Source organism: Ailuropoda melanoleuca, chromosome 3, assembly GCF_002007445.2.
Source record: "Ailuropoda melanoleuca isolate Jingjing chromosome 3, ASM200744v2, whole genome shotgun sequence".
Classification (NCBI taxonomy): domain Eukaryota; kingdom Metazoa; phylum Chordata; class Mammalia; order Carnivora; family Ursidae; genus Ailuropoda; species Ailuropoda melanoleuca.
The window spans coordinates 23,505,826-23,530,118 of NC_048220.1; the positions used below are offsets into that span (position 1 = coordinate 23,505,826).

At 37.6% G+C, this 24,293-nt stretch overlaps 1 protein-coding gene and 1 long non-coding RNA gene across 3 annotated transcripts in view; one reads left to right on the forward strand and one right to left on the reverse strand.

Moving 5' to 3' along the window:
- Positions 1-91: 91 nt before the first annotated feature.
- SAR1B (secretion associated Ras related GTPase 1B) overlaps positions 92-24,293 on the reverse strand; it is a 27,914-nt gene continuing 3,712 nt past the window's right edge. For both annotated transcript variants that reach the window (XM_002912919.4, XM_011224511.3), the window contains exons 2-7: positions 16,277-16,352; positions 12,009-12,128; positions 7,991-8,056; positions 6,360-6,463; positions 5,126-5,257; positions 92-3,816 (exon numbers count right to left, since the gene is read on the reverse strand). In XM_002912919.4, the coding sequence (XP_002912965.1) occupies positions 3,700-3,816; positions 5,126-5,257; positions 6,360-6,463; positions 7,991-8,056; positions 12,009-12,128; positions 16,277-16,334 (597 nt within the window). In that variant the 5' untranslated portion in view covers positions 16,335-16,352 and the 3' untranslated portion in view covers positions 92-3,699. The remainder of the gene's footprint in view (positions 3,817-5,125; positions 5,258-6,359; positions 6,464-7,990; positions 8,057-12,008; positions 12,129-16,276; positions 16,353-24,293) is intronic.
- LOC117801466 overlaps positions 23,641-24,293 on the forward strand; it is a 4,300-nt gene continuing 3,647 nt past the window's right edge. The window contains exon 1 of the long non-coding RNA XR_004624020.1: positions 23,641-23,679. This is a non-coding gene — a long non-coding RNA (uncharacterized LOC117801466). The remainder of the gene's footprint in view (positions 23,680-24,293) is intronic.

Consider the following 24,293-nt stretch of genomic DNA (forward strand, 5'->3'; position numbering starts at 1 on the left):
TGGGGGGGGGGGGGGGGGGGGGGGTTTAAAAGCACGAATTTGCATTTCAAAAGAACAGTGATGGAAGCCATCAGAAGCATCACCATGTGGGTTTGAGAATTTAGACTTTAATTGAAGATACAGTTTTCTGAACTCTTAGATTTATAGCAAAAAAAACAGTTTATAGAAAACCTTTAATTCACCATTAAGTTTGCATTAAGGAATTTTTATTTGCTAATCTCTATTTTTTTCATGCTTTCTTGGGGATTTTTTGAAGCTTCGCTAACTTTTACATAGATTTAAAATGATCTAAACAATATACTCTAAATAAAATGAACACAAGATATTTCGAGTGCATTCTCTTCCTATTAGCTATTCTCATTGTACTGTCATCAAAATTTGGCAATAAATCCTTGCAAACTTTAATCACATGACTATCAAGACTGATGTCACACTTGAGTCACAACCAATACAGTTTGAGAACATGTAAACCTTTCTCCTGAAACTCAAATCATGTCAACTAGAATTACACTGCTTTTAATGACAGAACTTGTGAAAGTGCTGTTTTGAATGTGGCTGATCAAATCATTTTGCAGAAGGCAAGAAGCAGTATTATCACAGCTATTACCCTATTTTAATGATTTTACAAGTAGTTTATGTGCCGCAAAGCACTAGGAAGAAGCGTGAGCCTGTTCAAAACTAAGGAAAAGAAACAACATTGTAAACCACGGTAAATGTGTATATATACACAGGCACACAAAACTAAACTTTACGTCTATGCAGGCAATATCTGAATTCATACATCTTTGGCACTCAAAGATACTGTCAACCAAGCCAAGAGCAAAGAATTTTTTTCATATATTTTAGAAAATGTCTTGCCCCGATTTTAAAAAAGGCTATGATCTCCAATTCTAAAAATTCACTGAGATAAAGACAAACTGGAATCAATTTAAAAAGTCACCTGAAAACATAATTAACAGCAGTCCTTGAAAGAGGTGTGGGGATAAGGGTTTCATTAAAATGAGAAATGTAGGCTGAGACCCTGTCTTTTAGAGCTTTAGACTAAAGATTTTAACATATCTTTTGAGCAGTGCCTGATTTATATGGAATCCAATCTTAACTTGTATACATTTTCACAACTTATGGTAAAAGGTACAAAATTAATCTATGTCCCCAGTGCTACCATTTACCCCCAAAATACTGCACAGGTGCACCCACTTGCACAAGCACATAGAGATAACATGTTTTCCCCATGTGCTTCTACTGTTTCTTGGCATTCTCTTAATATGCTTCTCTTGAAGGGAAGCAGTGATTCAGTGGATATGTTCCAAGGAGCTGGAAGAGTGAGATGGGAAGCCAGTGACTAGGGCCCATCTCCCTGCAGCTGGGGGGAAAGCCAGCTGCTGCTGTGTGCAGCTTCATTTCTGAATGTTCAGGCCATAATCTTACATCATTGGGACAATAGCCACAGTTTAGTTGTGGTCCACAACTGACTTTGTTTCTTTGATCCCAGTATCAGAACTAGAATGAAAATTCTGGAATGATTTATTTTGTACCAGAAAGCATTTTTCCCTTTAGAGAAACAAGTAAGCTTTTTCCTTTATACCCAATTTATGACACAAATACTTAACTTCTCAATATCACAAGATAAGGAAATACTTGAAGAAAATGCATGTCCTTGTAGGTGCTCAAGACAGATACCAACAAGAGGCAGTTACTTTAATAAGACCTAGTTCTGTTTAGTCAGGATATTAGAAGTACCTGATTTATTTTTTTATTTAAGTAATCTCTACACCCAGTGTGGGGCTCGAACTCACAACCCTGAGCTCAAGAGTCCCGTGCCCCACAAAATGAGCAGTACTTGAATTACACGTGGCAGAATAAACCAACAGGTTGATATGTCATTTCCTCCTTTTCCCAGGATGCTACTGATGACTCTAAGCAGGGAAGAAGCTCTTATTTTCATTTGAAAGGAAGGTTAAAGTGAAACAGAAGAGCCATATTACTAAACCAAAGGTCATGTTGAAATGACCTTGTTGGTTTAGCTAACTGGTATTTCCTTCCAGTCAAATCCCTTAATCCTTACCTGTCTCAGATGTTCCAGTATTAATGACAGAACTAGAGTAACTGATTTGGAAAAAAGCTAAAGAAAACACTAATTCTGATATTTAAATTATTCCTGATGGAACAGGAGCAATCTATTCTCAATGGAATTGGTTAAATATACTATAAAATCCTGGTTTATAACCAAGAGAGAACTAACTCTCAAGTATGAATCTTTAAAAATCCATATTTGGCACTTATCTTTCAGCTTATTTTAGTAATTATGGGAATCTCAGAACCTCATGGAAAAAAAGAACTCAATTTCTTTAGAAATTAAAGTGCTTTGCTACCTAAAAATGTTAGTCTATCAGTGAGGCTTGCAGACACTACCACACGGCAGGCATTACTTCTAAAAACAAAAGCCTTTGTGCTATATAAAGTAAGAGCTGAGAGCAATTAAGAGAAAAGAAAATCGAACACAAGCATTCATTTATTTCTAAGAAATAAAATATGCCAAACAATGCAAAAGAGCTACAGGACAGGACCAGAGTCCCCATGCAGCTCAGAAGGCAGAATAGGGTTCCTTTCTCCTCACACATACAGGCCTCCACAATGAAACGACACACAAGGTGCTACTTGTTGCTTGCCCTGGGAGTATCATGTAAAAGGGAGTGGGGAGTACCTCTAAATGTGGGGAGACTGGTGCCTGTCACTACTTTGGGTGAAAAGGCACAAATGACCAAACTGGGCACCAGTAAGTTTGGAACACTTCAGAATCAGACAACTGGAATGGAGCTATAGGGCCTATGAAACCCCAGATTAACTTTGTGCTGTACTAGAAGATGTGCTTTTCTTCAAAAGACCAATCCCATGGAAACTAGGAGGTGGACCCCATCAGCACTAATAATGGTAGCATTACTGTTACAAGTACACGTGATTCAGAGATACACGTGGTATAAGATGGAACCAAACACAGCTTGTCTCCTGGTAAATCCAAAAGCCTCTAGAAGACTTAAACATTATCCTAAAAATTCTGAAGTGGTCTCCTTTCCCCACAACCCCCTCATACGTATGTTATTAAATACTCAAAATGTCAGAGCATACTAGCCAGATAAGACACATTAAAATGAAACATCTGCCCAACAAAGATGCCAAACATCAGGGTGTGTTTTATTGCATGACGTTGCATAAGAAAAAATATTATTGAAAACTGTAAGGCATCATGCAATCATCAATAAGCTAATTATTAACTGTACACTTAAGACAGGTGGACATATAATCTAAAATTTAAAAACTAGTTCCAAAATAGTACATAAAAATTTAACATGATGAGCTTTTAAACATGGTTTATATTTGTAGCTTCACGTTGTTAAAAAGTGCTTCAAATGTACTACTGGAAAGTTGTTCTTTATAAATGGTGCTGGGGATAATGTCAGATTATGAACTGTATAAACTAACAATATTTTTATGGAATTGGAAAGCTAACATTGTGATACTCAAACTCACTTGAATCAATTTTCAATTTGCACTCAAATTAAGTTGATTTAATATTAATAATCTAAAAAACATCTGTTTCCTAACCAACAAAAGTCTATTGAATTCAAGTTATGCATGTTGAGTGGATCAAATCTCTGAGCAGGCCTGAATGGTGAGACCTGGAACCGATGTAGGCGGTTGTTAATCAATGTACTGTGCCATCCAACGGAACCCTTCTCCGTAACCTTGCCTTTTGAGCACGCTGCACATGAAAACTTCTAAGGGTCGGGCATTAAGTTCTTTCAGAGATACATTGCCCTAGAAGGGAAGACAGACATTATATTATGATGGATGACCCCTTCATGAAATAAAAGCTCCACTTTACAGCTGAATTGCAGCTTCTGCATCTCAGAACAAAGGGTGACTGTGCTAAGCCTTGGGGTGTTGGGCAGACAAGTCCCTTAGACACACAGGAAACCTCCTTCTCTCTCTCAGTGGGAAAGAGGGGAGTTTGTGAGGCACACAAGAATGAAAATAATCTCTGAGTTGGAAAAAATTTAAGTTACCCAAGCCGGCTTCACTAATATTAAAGACAAACCTTTCTGAGGAGGTTTATGTCTAAACAAGGCATTTCCTAAAAATGGGGAGTAGACTTATTGAAAAGAAGACAAGAAAACACACTGAAGTCTACCCTAACATCAGAGTCTCCTTCCAAAGAATGCAGTATTTCTCCACTCTGAAAAAATATATATAAACCAAGGAAAGTTTGTTTGTAAACTCTGAGATTTTTTAATACCAAGATCCCTCCCCCAAACAAATACTAGTAAAAATGATTGTAAAAATAAAGCATTTTGAAGCTCATTATAAAGTATTATGTTTAAAGGCGCCTGGGTGGCTCATTCGGTTAAACGACTGCCTTCGGCTCAGTCATGATCTCTGGGTCCTGGAATCCAGCCCTGCATAGGGCTCCCTCCTCAGCAGGGAGTCTGCTTCTCCCTCTCACTCCTCCCACCCCTCATGCTCGCTCTCTTTCTCTCATATAAATAAAATCTTAAAAAAAAAGTATTATGTTCAGAAAATCCCCAAACACTCCTATGTTCAAATTTACATTTTATATTTATCTCTGATGATCTCAGGGCCTAAATACACTACCGAAATGCTTAAACACTTAAGTAATTATTTGGTGGCTAATTCTGAAAATCTATGATGAATAAAACTCTGAAAGCCTTGATTCGGTTTCCCATAAGCATGAGCTTTGACATTTTTGTTATCCTCAAGAAAAGGTTTCATTCCGTGGTAGAAAGAAAAGACATGAAGACATTTAAAAAGACCCAAATGTACAAATGACAGTTTTTAAGAAAAAATAATAAAGGGCCTATGTAGTTGGACAATAGTAATTTAAAAAGACATTTGGTTGTACACTTGAAACTAATGTTACATGTGAGTTATACCTCAATTAAAAAAAAAGGCAGACTGCCAGTTCGACTAATTACCATGATTACTGTTAGCACTAGTACTGGAATCAACTATTTCAGAAGATAAAAATAAAGTAACACATTAAATTAAAAGACCCTTACACTGCCAAATGAAATATTCACACTAGTCAAAAAAAAGTTGTTTTACTTACCTTTCCTGTTGTCTGACCATATAAACCAAACATCTCTCGTAACCTTTCTTCACTGATGGCTTCAGGTCTGTCAATCTTATTCCCAAGAATTAGTATAGGCACATTAGCAATGGTTTCATCTGTCATTAGTGACTGAAACAAAACAAAATGAAAGACAAGATGTTGATATGAAACTATCTAAAGAGCTCCTTATGACAAGATACCAATGAGTATCAAGGACTCGTTCTCTATCATAGCATGTCAGTTTTGCCAAATTCCTTGACAAACTTTTTGTACATTTGGAAGTAAGCTCACGGACACCTGGCTGGCTCAGTCAGTAGAACATGCAATTCTTGATCTGGGGTTTGTGAGTTTGACTCCAAGCTGGGTGGAGAGAGGAATTTAAAAAAAAAAAAAAAAAAAAAGTGAGCTCAAAGGAACTATAAGCTCAATTCTTCTGTTTCCCTATAGCTCCTTCTGTAAATGCTCAACTCTGCTCACTCTGTGAATCACTAAGGGACTCTAAAACAAATACCTTGAAGGTGAGCCAACCTGGTTTCAATTCTAGTTCTACTGCTAGATCTTGGACAAATAAGCCTCAGTGGATTTGAGAATTAAATGAGTTAATATACATGTGCCTGGCACAAAGTAGGTAGTTGAGAATACCCTGACCCTGTTCCATGACCACAGAACCTACCTGGACTTTGGCACATGAACAATTTGCCTGCTCTGGGCAGAGGCATGCTCAGGTTAAATCATTGCTTTCTCTGTGATCCTAGACCTAGCCCTGGCCTTCCCAGCTGATCCTGAACCACTTTACAAAGCATCTGACCTGGGAGAGGGGGAGGAGATGTAGCCACACATGCCCCTGCTCACTGCTGAAAGTGGTGACTAAGTATGTTATACCATTTCCAGGTTCTGGCCAACTCCCGAAGAAAATGGCATCTAGGATGAACAGAGACTCAAGACCAAGCTACTCCAGGTATGCCGCAGACATGAAATATACTACAAAGGCACACTGCACAGAGTGAGCTTAGCTCTTCAGGAAGAAAGTCTGTGTTAGAATGTCCTCAATAGGTACAATTACTTCAAGCCACTGTCTCTGCATTCTAAATGCAATAACCACTGAGCTCTGTCAATTGCCAGGAGTGATATCAGAGACTGCAGAAAAGCTGCACTCCGAAACCTACATCTCCAAACTATTTCCTCAAGCTCACCAGAGTGATTCAGCTATGTTTAGTTTTGGTTAACTTACATCAAGTTCTTCTTTTGATTCTAACAGCCTTTCATGGTCTGCACAATCCACCAGAAATACAATGCCATTGATAGCAGGAAGGTAGTTTTTCCACACTCTTCGAGCTAACAAAAACAATCAGGAGTTAGATTTTATTTGATGGTCAAACCTAGCAGATGGTTTGATGGAAGAGTCTAACAAGATATCAAGTATAATTATCCCTTAGCTGCTCCCACGTCACTATATACTTAAGTTAATCTTTAACCCAGGGTTGCCAAATCTTTCCAGAGGACCAAGGAAGGCTTTCCATGACGTGACCAAGTCAAATATTTTACTCTGCCCCAATTTTCCCACGTTAGAAGTGGAATTATTTGTTACCAATGGACAATGATGCACTTTAAGTTCACTGGATGACTGCCACTATTTTTAAATTTTATTTATTTATATAAAATAAAATAAATTTTATTTTATTTTATTTATTTATATAGTCTTAATTCATTTTTTCAGGTTTTTTTTGCACTGATAAATTCAGAGTCAGTGAAAGAAGGAAATTAGTGGGCACAGATTTAAGTTAAAATAATAAAAGCAAACTGTTATAACAGAAATTAAAGTCGATGAAACCATTAGGGTAATTTTTTCCATGACATTAGTTTTAGAAAAGTTTTAGGGGCGCTTTAGGGGTAAGCAACTTTTTTCTGACTTCGGTTTTATGATATATCTTAAAAACAGCACAGAAATTAAGCCTCAGACAAACTCCATTAGGTTCCAATTCTAACCATCATATTCTGGAAAGTACTTCATATATTTCAAAGAATTATTATGTCTCAAATGTGCATTCACTAGCCACAACCACTCAAAATCTTTTCAACTATTTGTCATAGGAGGTTTAGAATGTCCACCAACTTTGTAATATCCATTATTTATGAATTACCATGTGCTGGGTACTGCCAGGTCTTGGGCAGGGCATAAGAAATGGGCTTTGGTTCTGGAAAATTTAGTAGAGGAGATAACACAGTCTTTTCCAAACTTGTAGACATTTACACAAACGCAACAAGTGCCATGGAAATACAGTTAAGAGCACTTCCAGGTGAGAGCGGCTTCTCAGGGGAGGCAGCCACACTTACACTGGGCCCTGAAGGTGGGTTACTTATGTGCAGATGGGTATGGCATGAGCAAAAGCACAGAGAGGGAGAACACCAAGAGGGTTCTGTTTGGTTGGAGTACAGAGAATAGGAAAGGGAATAGGGGAAAATAAAGACTCAAAAAATAAAATGGGATCAGATTACAGAGATCCTGAATGCCAGGTCAACAAGTTTGGCTTTCATTTTGTAGGTCAGCCACTGAAGGTTTTTAATACAGAGCAGTAACATCATAACATGATTATGACAATCAGTGAGATGTGGATTAGAGCAGAGGATAGAGGCTAAATTTTGGTTACATGCTTTACACCAAAAGCAATTCAGATTTAAATTGACCAGGAGTATCATGAAATCACTTTGGTTTAAATCTTATCTGGTAGTAGTAATTCTTAAATTTTAAGTCTACTCTGGCCTTCCTTGAATAGAACAAGATCTCATGCACTGGAAAATAATGGCCCCATTTTTATTAAGTTAAAATAAAATAAAGCAACTATAAGAGTTATAGAATCTTACCTTGAACATGTCCACCCAAATCAAAAGTTGTAAAAGTCATGCCAGCAATGGTTAGTTCTTCTGAAGCTAAATAACAATAAAAAATATTTTAACAACAAGAAAATCAGATCTCCATTCATGGTATGTATTGCTACTTAATGTCTGATTTACTTTAAGTGTAAATAAGTAAGTTCACATCAAACATTTAGGAACTAATAAAAGAATTTATTGTAATTAGATATACTTCAATTTATATTAACAACATAACACAAGTAATGGTAATATTCTGGTATTTCTTACCCCCCACAAATTCAATATTTTTTCCCTTCTCTTTCTCCTGCTGAAAATATTAACTATTCAGATAATTATCTGCTGTGAATTCAAGAAACTGCTGCAACCTAATAATTCTTCCTATAATTCATCTTAGATGATACCGGGGAAATAATTTTCTCTCATGGCTGTCATCTTAGCAAGTGACAGTCTTTGATGATAAACACAGTAGCAACAAAAATTTTTGCCATAATGTTTTCAAATTTTTTTTCTGCTCCCTCCCTTCTTCTTCTAGAACTTCAAGTATAGGTTGGCTAGACTGTTTGGTATTGCCCCACAAGTCACTGAGCATCTGTTCATTTTCTTTTCATTTTTCTATCTGTGCTTCATTTTATATAGATTCTGTTATGTTGACTTAAGTTCACTGGTCTTTGCTCCACAGTACTGGCACTATTTTGTTGTTAATCCTATGTAGTGAAAAGTTCATTTCAGTTATTGTATTTTTCATTTCTAGAAGTTCCACCGGGTTCTGTCTTCTATCTTCCATTTGTTTCTTCATTCTCTTCATGTTTTCCTTCAGTCCTTGAGCACATTCATCAGAGCTCTTTTGGCATCCTCATCTGCTAATTCCATCATCCTTGTCACTTCTGGGTCTGTCACTACTGACTGATTTTTCTCCTGGTTGTGGGTCACACTCTTCTGCTTCTTTGCATGTCTAGTGATTTTTGACTGGCTGCTAGATTTCATTGTATTCTTTTGAGTAAGGTGGACTTTGTTCTGGTAGGCAGTCAAACTGCTTGCAGATCAGTTTTTAAGTTTTGTTAGGTTACAGTAGTCTTGTCTTTACAGGTACTTCAACCCTGTTACTAAGGTATGGTCCTTCTGGAGTCGCTATTGAATACTGTGTGTTATTCAACCAGGTCTCTCCCTTCTGGCTGGTGGGAACATGAATGATTCCTGGGCCCATGTGAGCTCTGAGAATTATTTGGTTAACAGCTCTGCTACAATTCTTCTTTCTCCAGAAATTATGCTTTGATTGGCCATGGGGAGATCAACCCTTTGCAAACAGACTGGTATTTAGCCATGAACATTTCTGCAGCTCTTTGTCTCTAGAGCTCCTTCCTCTCTGGTATTAAGCCAAGCAAATTCTCATCACCACAGTCTCCCCATATTCTAGTCTCTGTCTCCTCAACTCAGCAAGACTACTGGGTTATGTTTGGGTTTCTTCTCCCTGCACCACGGTCTGACGATTATCTCTGTGATAAAGCTTGAAAAAAGAAAGGTTTTCCTTTTCAGGAATCATAGTCCAGTCTGAAAACAGTTGTAGTACATATGTTTGCCAGTTTTTTAGCTGCTTACAGTGGGAGGGTAATTCCAAATGCTCTTACTGCCCCATAGCAGAAACAGAAGTCCCCTACAATTACAATGAAAGGTTCAGTGTAATTTTAATAGTTCATTACAATTGCTGAGGCCCCAGAATAGTTTACTGTTAAAAAATTCTTTATGTAGACTCCCAACTGAATGAACCAATACAATTTGTGTTCAAAGTATGTTCCCTTCCATTAGGAAAATATAATGCTTGGATGTGGTTGGGAAACCACCTTTATGGCTAGTTTCCCACTCCCTACTTTATAAAAGATCCCAGTTTGATTAAGACACAGAAAAGTGTTACTATCCCAGGGACTCTAACCCTTCCCAGTCACTGTCCACTCCCAGAAGTAATCTGAATTCTATCACCACAGATTTGGTGTGCCTGTTCTAGAATTTCATATAAATGATATCAAACAGTATGTAACATTTTGTGACCAGCTTCTTCCAAGCAGCATAATATATACTGTATGTAACAGTTATTCCTCTTTCTTACTGACTAGAATTTCATGGTTTATCTTTTTTTTTTTTTTTTTTTTTTGGATGGGTATCTGAGCTGTTTCCAGTTTGGGGCTATTACAAAGAAAGCTGTTATAAACATTCTTGTACAAGGATTTTGATGAACATATGTTTTCATTTCTCCTTGAAAAATACTTAGCAATGGAATTGTCAGATCATAGGGTAGATATATATTACTTTTTTCACATATGCTCGATTAATGAAAAATGTTAAGATAAAATGAACGAGAGCTGCAGGAAAATTGAGATGGCAACAGTTTTGTGCCACTGCTTTTACTCCTCATTCTTACAACAATGTGTGACATAAAGTAGGTCCTCAATACATATTTGATGAATAAATAAAGGAGAGCAACGTCAAAAATATAAAAATGGGGGTGCCTGGCTGGCTCAGTCGGTAGAGCATGCAACTCTTGATCTCAGGGTTATACACCATGTTGGGGGTAGAGATTACGTAAAAATAAAATCTCAAAAAAAGTTTTTTTTAAAACGACTTACACCTACTATAATACCATACCACTCGGCAGACTCTTCCAATTTTTTTTTTTTTTTAAGATTATTTATTTATTTATTTGTCAGCGAGATTGAGAGAGAGAGCACAAGCAGGGGGAGCGGCAGGCAGAGGAAAAAGCAAGCTCCCTGCCAAGCAAGGAGCCTGATGCGGGGACTCGATCCCAGGATGCTGGGATCATGACCCCAGCCCAAAGCAGCCGCTTAACCGACTGAGCCACCCAGGCATCCCTCTTCCAGTTGTTTTTGCACACAATTTACATACTCAATTTCACCATGATCATTTTTTCTTTAATAGTATTGTTCTTGTATCAGAATCTTATTTGCCAAGCCCCACTCTTCTAATACAAAAAAAAAGATTTATCAATTCTATGAAACCTTCCTTTTCCAACTTCACTAACAGTTTTACTGATAAAATGATACTTTGTTTCTGTTGTTCTCCTTCCTTGTTCTCTGAAAATTTACCGAATTAAATAACTATCATATTATCTACTTTTTGGTCCACTGCTCAATTTTATACTCATTATTAATAAGTCCACACTCAGTATTTCATAATTAATCTGTGGACTAGCTTGTTTTTAAACTCTATGTCTAAAAAAACTAAAATTAAAAAACAAAACAAAGCTCTATGTCTACTTGATTCATAGTCTTTTCAAATGAAAGTAAGGTAACAGGTACTTATAAGTTAGGCTTCTAATAATTTTGTCACTTTAACATTAACTTTACTTTCTCAAATAGTACCATAACATAACCTTATATACTGGACAGTATATATTAAGTGATCTACAGAGTCACTGTTAACGTTCTTCGTGCAGTCTTTCTTAAAGAAACCACGGTAAATTATTTTTCAAATTGTTCTAAAACTTTCTATTAATGTATCAATGCATGCCCTACTTCTTGGAATAATTCTATGGTCTTTATATTAGATACTGTTGTGGTTCCTCAGAGTAGAAAAATAACTGGTTCATAAATTGAATCCCTAGCAAAGTGTAAAACTATAATGTGTCCACTGAATAATGTTTTACAGTTTTAAAACTTGAAAGAAATTTAGGTTATGGTGACTATTTATAGCCTAAGCAATATTTGGTTGGATAGACCTCTCAATCGTGTTATAATTCTGGAGAGAGTAACTTTAATTCCTCTAGCTGGAGAAGGGTGTGCTAACTGATAAGAAGGTATGTGTTTTATTTTTAAGATCTAAATATATTTCTTGGGAGTGGAGTGGGTTAGCTATGATTTATTATACAAAATATTTTAAGAATAGGTCAAATCACCTGATCATAATTTATCCACCAAAAAACAAAAAAATTTCGGTTAGTGCCTATGAACTGGTATCACTTGATAAAGGAACATGTTGTATGTGGGAATATACTTACTGGGATGTAACGTTGGGACATGTTGTCCAAGTCTGTCATCTTTTAGCATGTGTAGCAATGTGGTTTTACCTGCATTATCCAATCCAAGAAATACCAATTTACCGGTTTTCTTATATAATCCTGTAGAGTAAGAGCTACAATTAGTCAAAATTCTGACATAAGATTATCTTAACAAAAGACTTGAAATAAAAGTATAATATAACATTTATAGTTTAGTTATTTGGATACTTTTCCTAATTACTCTAGAATTTTTTTCTACAGAAACACCTATTAACCTTTTGAACTTGTAAGATTTTATAAACTGGCTTGAATAAGCTTGAATTTCTAGTCTATTTTTAGTTTTGAAGAGCTATTCTAAATCCGTCCTGATTTGCAAATTCAGGTCATTTTTTTTTTTAAAGATTGTATTCATTCATTTGACAAAGCGCGTAGAGAGAGCGCAAGCAGGGGGAGCAACAGGCAGAGGGATCCTACCAGGATCACGGGATCATGACCTGAGCTGAAGGCAGATGCTCAACTGACTGAGCCGTGCAGGTGCCCCTCAGATCATTTTAAAACTAAACTCTGTCCCAGTCACTGAATGTGTTACCTAAACTTGTCTCAATACCACAATGCTGATTCCCTTGACAATTCAGGGATAAATATCAACGTCCTCTACTAGAAAAAACAATCGTAACATACTTGACATCATGTACTTATGAAGCTGGACCAAAAGAAAAATTAAAGAGATTTTTCACGGATGAAAATAAAATAAGCACTTCTGTTAGTAGTGAGTTTTTTTCAATAAAAAGTTTAGGTCACTGTCAAATTTCCCTGAGAATACAGTTAAACTATTCACAGGATTGCATAAAACTAAAGCAACGACAACAAAAAAACTAAGCACATAATTTTAGATGTATTAACCAATAATGACAGAGGAAGTGATAGGAAAAAGAGTATTGACCAATTGGTAAGAGATTGCTATTTACTGTGAAATTCAAAATTGAGCTTTATTTTTTTTTTAAATTTTTTTTTTTTAAGATTTTTTAATTTATTTATTCGACAGAGATAGAGACAGCCAGCGAGAGAGGGAACAAGCAGGGGGAGTGGGAGAGGAAGAAGCAGGCTCATAGAGGAAGAGCCTGATGTGGGGCTCGATCCCATAACGCCGGGATCACGCCCTGAGCCGAAGGCAGACGCTCAACCGCTGTGCCACCCAGGCGCCCCTGAGCTTTATTTTTTTTAAAGGCTTTTTTTCAGAGCAGTTTTAGGTTTACAACAAAACTGACAGGATGGTACAGAGATTTCCAATATACCCCATCCCCACACATATACAGCCTCCTCCCCTTATCAATATCACTCACCAAAACGGTACATTTTTAACCAACGATGAGCCCACACTGATACATCATAATCACCCAGAGTTACCTTAAGACTCACTCTTAGTGTTGTATATTCCGTATTTTGACAAACATATAAGAACATATATCCATCATTATAATATCATACAAGGTATGTTCACTGCCCTAAAAATCCTATATGTTCTGCCTGTTCATCCCACCCTACCTGCATTGCCTGGCAACCACTCATCTTTTTATTGTCTCCATATTTCTGCCTTTTTGTCTTGCCAGAATGTCATATAGTTGTAATCAGACAGTATGTAGACTTCTGAGATTGGCTTCTTTCACTTAGTAATATACATTTTAGCTTCCTCCATGTCTTTTCATGGCTTGATAGCTCATTTCTTTTTAGTGCTAATACTTCATTGTCTAGATGTACCAGTTTATTTCTCCATTCACCCTACTGAAGGGTATTCTTGGTTGTTTCCAAGTTTTGCCAATTATAAACGAAGCTGCTATAAAACATCAGTGTGCAGGTTCACGTGTAGACCTAAGTTTTCAACTGCTGTGGGTAAATACCAAGGAGCACAACTGCTGGATTGTATAGTAAGAGTATGTGTAGTTTTGCAGGAAATCACCCAATCTTCCAAAGTATCTGTACCATTTTGAATTCCCAGCAGTGAATAAAAGTTCTTGCTGCTCCACACCCTTGTCAGCATCTGGTGTTGTCAATGCCCAGCTTTTAAACATTCTAACAGGTATGTGGTAATATCGAACTTTATGTTTCATGTGTTTAATTGTCTAACACCCATGGAATTACATGAGCATGGGGACACAGCAGCAACCCCAAAATATATTTTATCAATAAATGAACTTTTAAAGACATTAGGCGTTGTAATTCAGGCTACCTATTTAATAGGTTCATGCCAAAATAACACCTAATTCTTTATCCACATTGAAGCTTAAGAAGTAAATTGAAGTCTGAATCTTTTGATAACCCCGTGACCAAGAGTTCTAATCCTAAGGGGTAAGACTGTCTTCCATATTTACTTGAGCTGGGATACAACATTTCACATTTAATCATGAACTGTGACTAATAATTTTTTATACATTTCCATTTCTTTTTTTAAAAAAGATTTTATTTATCTATTTGACAGCAAAAGCAGAGGGAGGGGCAGAGGGAGATGGAGAAGCAGACTCCCTGCTGAGCAGGGAGCCTGATGTGGGGCTCGATCCCAGGACTCTTTGGAATCATGACCTGAGCTGAAGGCAGATACTTAACAGACCGAGCCACCCAGGCGCCCCATTTCTATGTCCTAAAATGTTTCTACATAGATTGTTTCTAACCAGTGCAATCACAATCAATCTTACCATCCTTTTAAGTAGTAAAAGTGCACTGGATAAGATTGTAAAAGGAAGACCTAGAACATGTAAACGTCAGAGTGGGTTAGACTAAATCCTTATTTTGTGATAGGCACTGTCAAGCAAGCTGTTACACATTATTTAATCTTCAGAATAACTCTTTGAAGTAAACATTATTATCCTCTTTTTTAGAGGGGAACAAAGGCTCAAAGTTAACTTGCTCAAATGCTGAAGTTAGATGTGACATTTGAAACCATGCCTGATGCCAAAGATTTGGTTCATTTGTTTCTCTACACTGCCTCCTACTGTTAGCCCTATTAACCTCCTGCTCCTGAGGCCATTTATTTTGCCTTGTCAACATTCAGCATAGATTAATTTTTATATAAACTGAGATATAGATACCAACCTGTTACAACCCAGGTTATACCAGTAAAATGAAGTTTAAAATGTTTATTTCTGACCCAGTTGTTGCAAATATGTAACAAAATATTTCAGTCTGATAAAAATATTTAAGAATTCTCGAGGAGGTAATAAAGAGATCTGATATTTGACCTGTAGTAGAGTGACAGTATAAAATGTGAGGAATTTTATTTTAAAAACGAAAATCTTGATTTTTGAAAATGTGCAAATATTGTGATCCAAATAAGAAATAAAAATAGACTGACAAAATTTGATCTTACATTTTTATTCTTTTAATACATAGTAGTCAAACAAAATGTGTATTTTCCAAACAAAATTTGGTTTGTTAAAATTATGTTTGTGGAAAAAGAGCTACTTATATAGGAGATAGTAATTCATAAGTATGGTTGTGGCCAGTTAGGAATTATGTTGACAACTCTGTAATTACATGAAATGCTTCTCTTTGTTCTAGTTCAAGATGATGATTACATGGAGACTAAACTTGGAGCATGATTTGAAATAGGAGACCAGAAATATCTTCATTAATTACTATAATAATAAAATTGTGTATGTCGTAACATAAAAGTTAATCAAAAGCTTGTTTCACTGGAAAATGTGAGAAGTTAAGAGTATCAATAAGAGAATGAGATGCTAAGATTTTTCCTCTTTAAAATCTATAAAAAGAGGAAAATCACTAGTCAGAATTGCTGGGTAAACACGTCTCATTTAGCAGATTATATGCTGCCAGTTATGATATACAAAACACTTTACAGAACGTGCATTTTATAGTAACAAAAATAATGCACAGAATTCCTGTGAAGATTAAATGAGATAAAGTATCTAAAGCACTTAGGTAAATTGGCTAATCAAAGGTGGCTATTCCTATAAATAATATTCCTATCAACAACCTCAAGGGGTAGGAATTATTTTTAATTTACAGATAAGGAAACTAAGGTTAAGGTGGAGAAAGTAATTTGCCCAAGATTATATAATTTATAAGGGATACAATGAGTAACTCAACACGTTTTTATGATTTTAAAGCCCTCCCGTCCAAAATAAAAACAACAACAAAAATAAAGCTCACATTCAGAACTACTGGGTTATATGTAAAGAGGCGCTAGACAAATAGGCACTTTTATTTAAGTAGGATTAAATGGGATAACAGTAGGGAACAAAGAACCAACATACCTAAAAATTGTAGCACACTGCTGAAACCACTGTAAATCCAGTCAAATATGAAGGACATATCCAAATCTTATAGGGTCTGGAAAAAAAGTGTTTCAAATTCAGTAGTCAACATTTAACAACAACATCAAACACAAACTCTGAGTAAATAATCCTACAAAAACTTCCTATAAGGAGTTAGCCATTCTTATCTAGGGTGGTCTAATCTGATATATACTGATATATAAAAAACAAAATGCCATTAAAATACAAACTAGTGGGGTGCCTGGCTGGGTTAATTGGTAGAACACTTGACTCTTTATCTCAGGGCTGTGATTTCAAGCCCCATGCTCGGTGTAGAGCTTACTTAAAAAAAAAAAAGTCGAGGCGGCAGGGCGGGGGTGGGGGGGCACCTGGGTGGCGCAGTCGTTAAGCGTCTGCCTTCGGCTCAGGGCGTGAGTCTAGCGTTCTGGGATTGAGCCCCACATCAGGCTCCTCAGCTAGAAGCCTGCTTCTTCCTCTCCCACTCCCCCTACTTGTGTTCCCTCTCTCGCTGGCTGTGTCTGTCAAATAAATAAATAAAATCTTAAAAAAAAAAAAAAAAAAAGACCCACATTGGGCTCCTTGCTCATCAGGGAGCCTGCTTCTCCCTCTGCCTGCTTCTCTCCCTGCTTATACCCTCTCTCTGACAAATACATTAATAAAATCTTGAAAAAAAAAAAAAGGAAGAAAAAAAAAGTACAAGGCCTTTTTCCATTTTTCAAAAACAAACCAAAAAAACTGTTTTAATTAAAAAAAAAAAAAAAACCTCACTAGAAACCATTATTTGCCAATCAGAGTGGCAAACACAAAAATAAATTTTAACAGCCAGAACTGGAAAAGATGCGGTAAGAGAGGTGGTTAGTGGCAGTATAAATTGGTGCACATCTTTTTAATAACTAATTCAGCAGTAATACATATGTTATACTGTTTGACCCAAGAATTCTACTTTATTTATTTATTGAAGGTCGGCTCCACGCCCAGCATGGAGCCCAATGTGGGGCTTTAACTCACAACCCCAAAATCAACACCTGAGCTTAGATGAAAGTCGGAGGCTTAACCAACTGACCACCCAGACACCCCTCAAGAATTCTACTTTTAGAAACTGTCCTAAATATGGACAATCTTTATGTATAAAGATGTTCATCAAAACATTATATAAGAAGAAATTTGGAAATAATCTATATTCAACAGTTAGTTAAATGAAGTACATACGATCTGTGACATAGATACCAAAACCTTAGAGTGGGGGAAGGAAGAGCAAGGAGAAAGAGACTTAAAAAGGACATTTATAATAACGAAATAAGTTTCTGAGTCTGATTATACCTATGTGGAGTAAAAACCCTCCTTCTGTTACTTCTGGTCTTTTGTAGCAAATGGTACCAGGTGGTAAATTTCTGGGTCTGTCATCTTTCTGCATTTTTCAAATTTTAATCATATTATTCAATGTTAAAAAACGNATAGATACCAAAACCTTAGAGTGGGGGAAGGAAGAGCAAGGAGAAAGAGACTTAAAAAGGACATTTATAATAACGAAATAAGTTTCTGAGTCTGATTATACCTATGTGGAGTAAAAACCCTCCTTCTGTTACTTCTGGTCTTTTGTAGCAAATGGTACCAGGTGGTAAATTTCTGGGTCTGTCATCTTTCTGCATTTTTCAAATTTTAATCATATTATTCAATATTAAAAAACGTTTTTTTAAATCACAGTAGAAAATGCAGAGTATATTCCGTTTAGCATTTACTTGACATGTGCTTGATAACTAATACAGCTAATATGGAAAGAGGAGGAAAAAAAGCCTGGAGAAATGAAAGATCACATATACAAAAATACATCTTCAGATCAACAAAGTTCATTTTCTATTTTTTTAAAATTTATTTATTTGACAGAGCGAGAGAGCACAAGCAGCAGGAACAGGAGAGGGAGAGGGAGAAACAGGCTCCCCAATGAGCAGGGAGCCTGATGCGGGGCTCGATCCCAGAACTCTGGGATCACGACCTGAGCCAAAAGCAGACGCTTAACTGACTGAGCTACCCAGGTGCCCCAACAAAGTTCATTTTTCTAGAGCTAAACAAAACCCAGGCCCAAAACTTGGGCCAAGTCCAAACAATTTGAAAGCTTCTTCTGTCTTTGACATTTTTTAGACAAAGTGTGACACACAACACTGCTTTCTTTACCTCTCAGTCAGTGGGCTGCCAACCCTGATCCAGACAGGCCCACCAAACTCAGAATTGCTAGAGGATAAGGTGTTAAGAGATTACACTGCCTTGAAAGTGAGAGACAAAAGAGACACCTACCTTCAGTTCCGTGGAACTGAGGAGATCCCCTGAATCCAAGCGATAGCCTCTCCCCTCCTCCATCCCCTTACTTGAACTCACAAGAACCAGTCCATTCCTAACTGAGAGTGACTCACAAATTATGAAGTTTCATGTGTCAGTAGCACAAGAATGAGAACTAGAAGAGCCACATATATATATAAAAATCCAGGGACGCCTGGGTGGCCCAGTCTGTTAAGTGTCTGCCTTAGGCTCAGGTCATGATTCCCATGATTCCCCAGGGTCCTGGGATGGAGTCCCACACTGGGCTCCTTGCTCCGTGGGGAGCCTGCTTCTCCCTCTGCCTGCTGTTCCCCCTGCTTGTGCACACGCTCTCTTTCTCTCTGACATAATAAATAAATAAAATCTTTTTTTTAAAAAAAAAGACTCTCTCCCTTTGCCCCTCACCACTGCTCTCTCTCTCTCAATTAAATAAGTAAATCTTAAAAAAAAAAAAAATCCAGTAACTTAGGAGTTCTTATTTTACTCAAGCTGAAAATTATATCTCATTCTATTATTCTAGGTCATGTAGAAATTGAAACTTGTAGTCACAGAAAATACATACAAGTGGCTTATCTTTTCTGAAGATTTTTAGGAAAGATTTATGTTTTTCAAATAGAATCATAATTTTTATGGTAGGGAATCAAAGCAGTGGTGTATTGAGACATTTTATTTAAATCAATATTGATTACCAAGTTCATATTATGTCCAGGGTCCCCATGGGGGATACAAATATTGATGATAAACATGGCTCTTTTTCTTGAAAAGGTTATAGTCTAGAGAGAAATTAGCTACATAAATGTAATTCAACTAAAAAATGTTAAAACTGAAGAGGGTATTATCTAGGATGGTAACGACTTACCCTATAGAAGTTCAAAACTTATACAAACACAAAAAAAACCCTGCCTATATTATAAATCATAAGCTATTAGGGGATTAATGATCATGACAGTGTAAAATGAGAATAAAAAGAAGTAATGCAGTAGGAAGGGGTATGTTATGCTCACAAATGTACTTTATGCTCTGTATAGAAAAAGAGAAAACCAGTCCTCCTTATCTCTATATCCAGATTCCTATTTCCACAGTTCTACAGAGGCAACAAGTTTAGCTAAGGAAAGGTTTCTTGGATGATGTTCAGCCTAAATCTTAAACATTAAATAAGAGTTTGCTAAGTGGTTGTTATACTACGTGCAGAGGTGTGAAACTAAGTGGGGACAGCAAAAAGATACTGTGAAATGATGGGACAGGTCAGGGGGCTGCAAATTTAGTGTCAATCAATAGGTGATCACAAGTGAGGTGTAAGTCAGAGTGAGAAACAAATCTAAGACTAAATTTAGGCGTTTGGTCTTCATGCTTGCTACCTATAACATATGGACATAAGAAACCATACCGAATCAGTCTTTCAATTTAATAAAGCAAAGCTAACCAGAAATAGCAGCTACCCCTATGAGCATTATGATTTGTCTTAAGGTTAAGAACAAGAGCTATGGAGCCAGGACTTTACCACTGACTTTAGGCAAGTTACTTCAATTTCCTTACCTGTAAACTGGGGATAATAGTAGCTACCTGAGATGGCTGTGAAGATTAAATCCATTACTACACACAAAGCACTTAGCTTCTGGCATGGAGGAAGCATTCAGCGTTAGCTGCTCTTATTTCTTCTACCATGTGGCCCACAGGACTAGGCACTTTGTGGATGTCACCACTAAACACCCCAACAACCTTTCAAAGTAAATATATTATTATTATTTTTAAGTAGGCTCCATGCCCAATGTGGGACTTGAACTCAGGACCCTGAGATCAAGAGTTGCATACTCTATTGACTGGGCCGCAAAGTAAATTACTGTTCCCATTTTACATTAGAAGAAACTGAAGTTACAAATAGCTTAAACTCAAGTATTAGGGATTGGCACATCCAAGTTCCAAACATGGGTGTTCCTGACTTCCAGGTCCGTTCCCTTTCTCTCTCTTTTTTTTAAAGATTTTATTTATTTATTCGACAGAGATAGAGACAGCTGGCGAGAGAGGGAACACAAGCCGGGGGAGTGGGAGAGGAAGAAGCAGGCTCATAGTGGAGGAGCCTGATGTGGGGCTCGATCCCATAAGGCCAGGATCACGCCCTGAGCTGAAGGCGGACGCTCAACCGCTATGCCACCCAGGCGCCCCCATTCCCTTTCTCTTACACTGCAGTGGCTTTATAACAAAGTTTTAAAGGCTTAAATTTGTTTAAATGGTTAATACCATTTTTTAAATCACTCCAGCTTATGACTCTGACATACAATTCCTCCTTCTCCTTCACATCCCACATCTAGTTAGTTATTCCCCAGCTCTAGCAATTTCTGCAGTCTCGAGCTTTCTTTGATTCCTACAGGAACCAGTTAGTGAAGAACCTTAAATCACATTCCCAAACTATCATCCTAGTCAAATTTTGTTTGTACAAGTTTGTACACATCCTCCAGAGTGGCTTCATCAAAATGTCATCTTAGACTTGACCTGTTGCATGATCAGGGTGACTATTAACTCCCAGTTTGCTGGGGACAGTCTCAGCAAAGTTATCTCAGTACAATTATTAACAGTGCTTCCTTTCACTCTCAACAGCATCCTGATTAGGTGTGAAATTATATGGCCACCCTATACCTGTGGATAGACAGCCACTGGAGGTCTATGAGCTGAGAAATGATTCAAACTCCTCGTCCAGTATTCCAGAATTTCCACTATTTTTGGTTACCTTTACAAGCTTAAATCTTCTCTACTTGTAGCTTTCCCGTGTCAAAGTAAACCAGTTGTCCTTCACTGCCAGTGACCTATACTTTACCACCTTAAAACCTCTGCCCATTCTTCTTCCCAACCAACAAAATGAATTTCTCCCACCAATTCTGCCTAAAGGCCTCCTGCCTCAAGCACCAGCCAAATGCTACTGAAGAAATGAGTTTTCACTTGAGATGGTCTTTAAGGGACAGAGTAGAAGAACCAACAAAACCCAGCAAGGATAGAAGAGGGGCACCTGGGTGGCTCAGTCAGTTAAGCGTCTGCCTGTGGCTCAGGTCATGATCGCGGGGTCCTGAGATCGAGCCCTGTGTAAGGCTCCCTGCTCAGAGGGGAAATCTGCTTCTTCAGCCCTTCCACCCGCTTGTGCTCTCTTGTTCACTCTCTCAAATAAATAAAATCTTAAAAAAAAAAAAAGAAAACCTAGGAGAGACGATGGCAAAAGTAGTAAGAAGTTAGCCCCCCATGAAGTACTACTGCAGAGATGTCACAGCTTGCTTTGTGACAAAGAGACAACCGCTGAGAGCATGAGCAGCCCACAGCAGAGCGGAAGTCCAGGAGATCCCAAGGCCAGTACTTAAAGCACAGCAGAACCAGGTCTCCAGGAGTCATTAACTGTGTGACCTTGGAACAAGCTACAGTTTCTTTTGCAAACTCTCTCAGGGTGTTGTAAAGATCAAATGAGATAAAATGCACAAAATAAGTAGGACAGAAGGTCAATAGCTGGAGGCAGTAAGGAAAGATTTCCTCTTTCAAAGAGTGTGAAATGGAAGGACAGAAGTGGGATTTTTTTAAGGAAGGGTAAGTACGCTGGTAAGAAGGAGCTAGGGAAAGAGAGAGGTTAAAGATGAGAGAAAGGGAAAGAGGGAATTAAGCAAAGGGCAAAGTCTCAAGAGGAGCCAGGGCTGAGAGCACATCTCCTCCTCTAAGAGTAGAAGGAAGGCGGGCCAGGGAACATACAAGGGAAGTAGCAGGAATCAGACTCCAAAAGTGAAGGCGTACAGAAAATTTTCTGAGGAGCAGAGTGAGGATTCGAATAGCTACTGTGGGGAAAAGATCAAATTAAAAGACTGCTAAAAAGAGCCAAGAGCTTGGCTGGGGCTAAAAAACATTCACAGCACTGCCCATCTGCATGGATTTCCAACCTCCCCCCTTCCCTGCCACCCTCACCTCCCAGCGACTATCAGCTTTACAGAACATGGAGTGAAGAGGGATTAGCAACTGAAAAAAGACAACGGGAACAGGAATTTGAGAGTACTAGTGAGAGACTGAAGCGATATGATCAAAAGTTTAAGCTGCATGAATAAAGGCATAAAGGCAGCTAGTATATGGGGATAAACTGGGGAGCAAAGGCAGGCTTCTCACAGAAGAGAACTAAGAGAAAGGGGAAAATCTCTGGTCAAAAAGCAACTGTATACATAGTCATACTAAAAGTGAAAGATGGAGCAGAACTGTGTCAGCAAACTGGAGAGGAATGTGGGATTCAAAAATTCAAGAGGATCAGGTCTGGGTGGTGGCAAGTTCCAAGGCCTGGCTCTGGCACAGACAGATGAAGGAAACCAGAGTGAAAGAAAGGGGAAGCCACGCTGTATGGTACTGTCCATGCAGACAGCAGGATCACCTGGAAGAACAGAGGCTAGAAAGAACCAGATTGTGAATCAAGTGACAAAGTCCTCATTCAAGGGGTGCCTGGCTGGTTCAGTCAGTGGAGTGTCTGTGACTCTTGACCTCAGGGTCATGATTTCGAACCCACACACTGGGGACAGAGTTTACTAAAAAAAAAAAAAAAAAAGTCCTCACTGAAGATAATTGTTAATAGGTGAAAGCTATGAGACTGACAGAGTGTGGTTAAAGCCTTGAAGGAAAAACGATTTTTTTGCATAAAGATGGTCCAAATTTGCTCCCTACAGAGATGATATATTAACATATATGGGGAAACTCTGCTTTAGAAGATAATGAGATATTTATATTTCTATAAAATTGTGGTTTGTGAGAACTGTAAAACCAGGTAGGAAACATTAGTCATTTTAAAGTAGAAATAAAAATGCCCACTTTAGAATAAAAGTTACTTAGCCACAAACAGACACCTGAGCCCTGAGAACAGGTTACACAACACCATGAACACACTATTAGACATGTGAAGAGCAAAGGTCAAGAACAAGGCAACATATACACGTCAGCAGATTTATTTATTGCATGAACAACAAACAGGAAAAGTGCCTATGCAGATTAGAAAAGTGATCTACTCCAGTAACATGAAAATCAGTACAAAAGAGTAGAATGGAGGCGAACCTCTCAGATTACAGGTAACTGCTTAAAGCCTTTTCCCATTAAACTTCCATGAATGATTCCATTTACATGAAACGTCCTGAACATGTAAGTTCTCAGACTAAGTTAGTGGTTGTCAGACAAGGGAGGCAAGGGGAAACTGGGAGTGACTGCTAACAGGTACTGGGTTTCTTTTTGGGTGATGAAAATGCCCTGGAATAGACAGTGGTGATGGTTGCATAACACTGTGAATATACTAAAAACACTGAATTGTATACTTTGAGGATATATTTTATGGTATGTGAATTATCTTTCAATGAAGCTATTAAAAAAAAATAAAAGCGCCAATGGTCTAAAAAGGCAAATATAACACCATTACAGAAACAATATATATTAACTTTGGGAAGCAAAGGATGGTAGAGCTATGGTGAAAATGAGTACCTATCCTAGAATTTTAAAAATCTGGATTTAATATGCATCTTTTGAAATACTATTATTTCATTCTGGGAAAGCCAATCTTTCTGAGCTCCAGTTTCTTCTACCTATCTGCCTCACAGAGTTTTAAGAATGATTAATTATGATAATGGACCTGAAAACATTTTGTATACTACACAATGTAAAGTGGCATTAACTTATTCTGACTAAATTAACT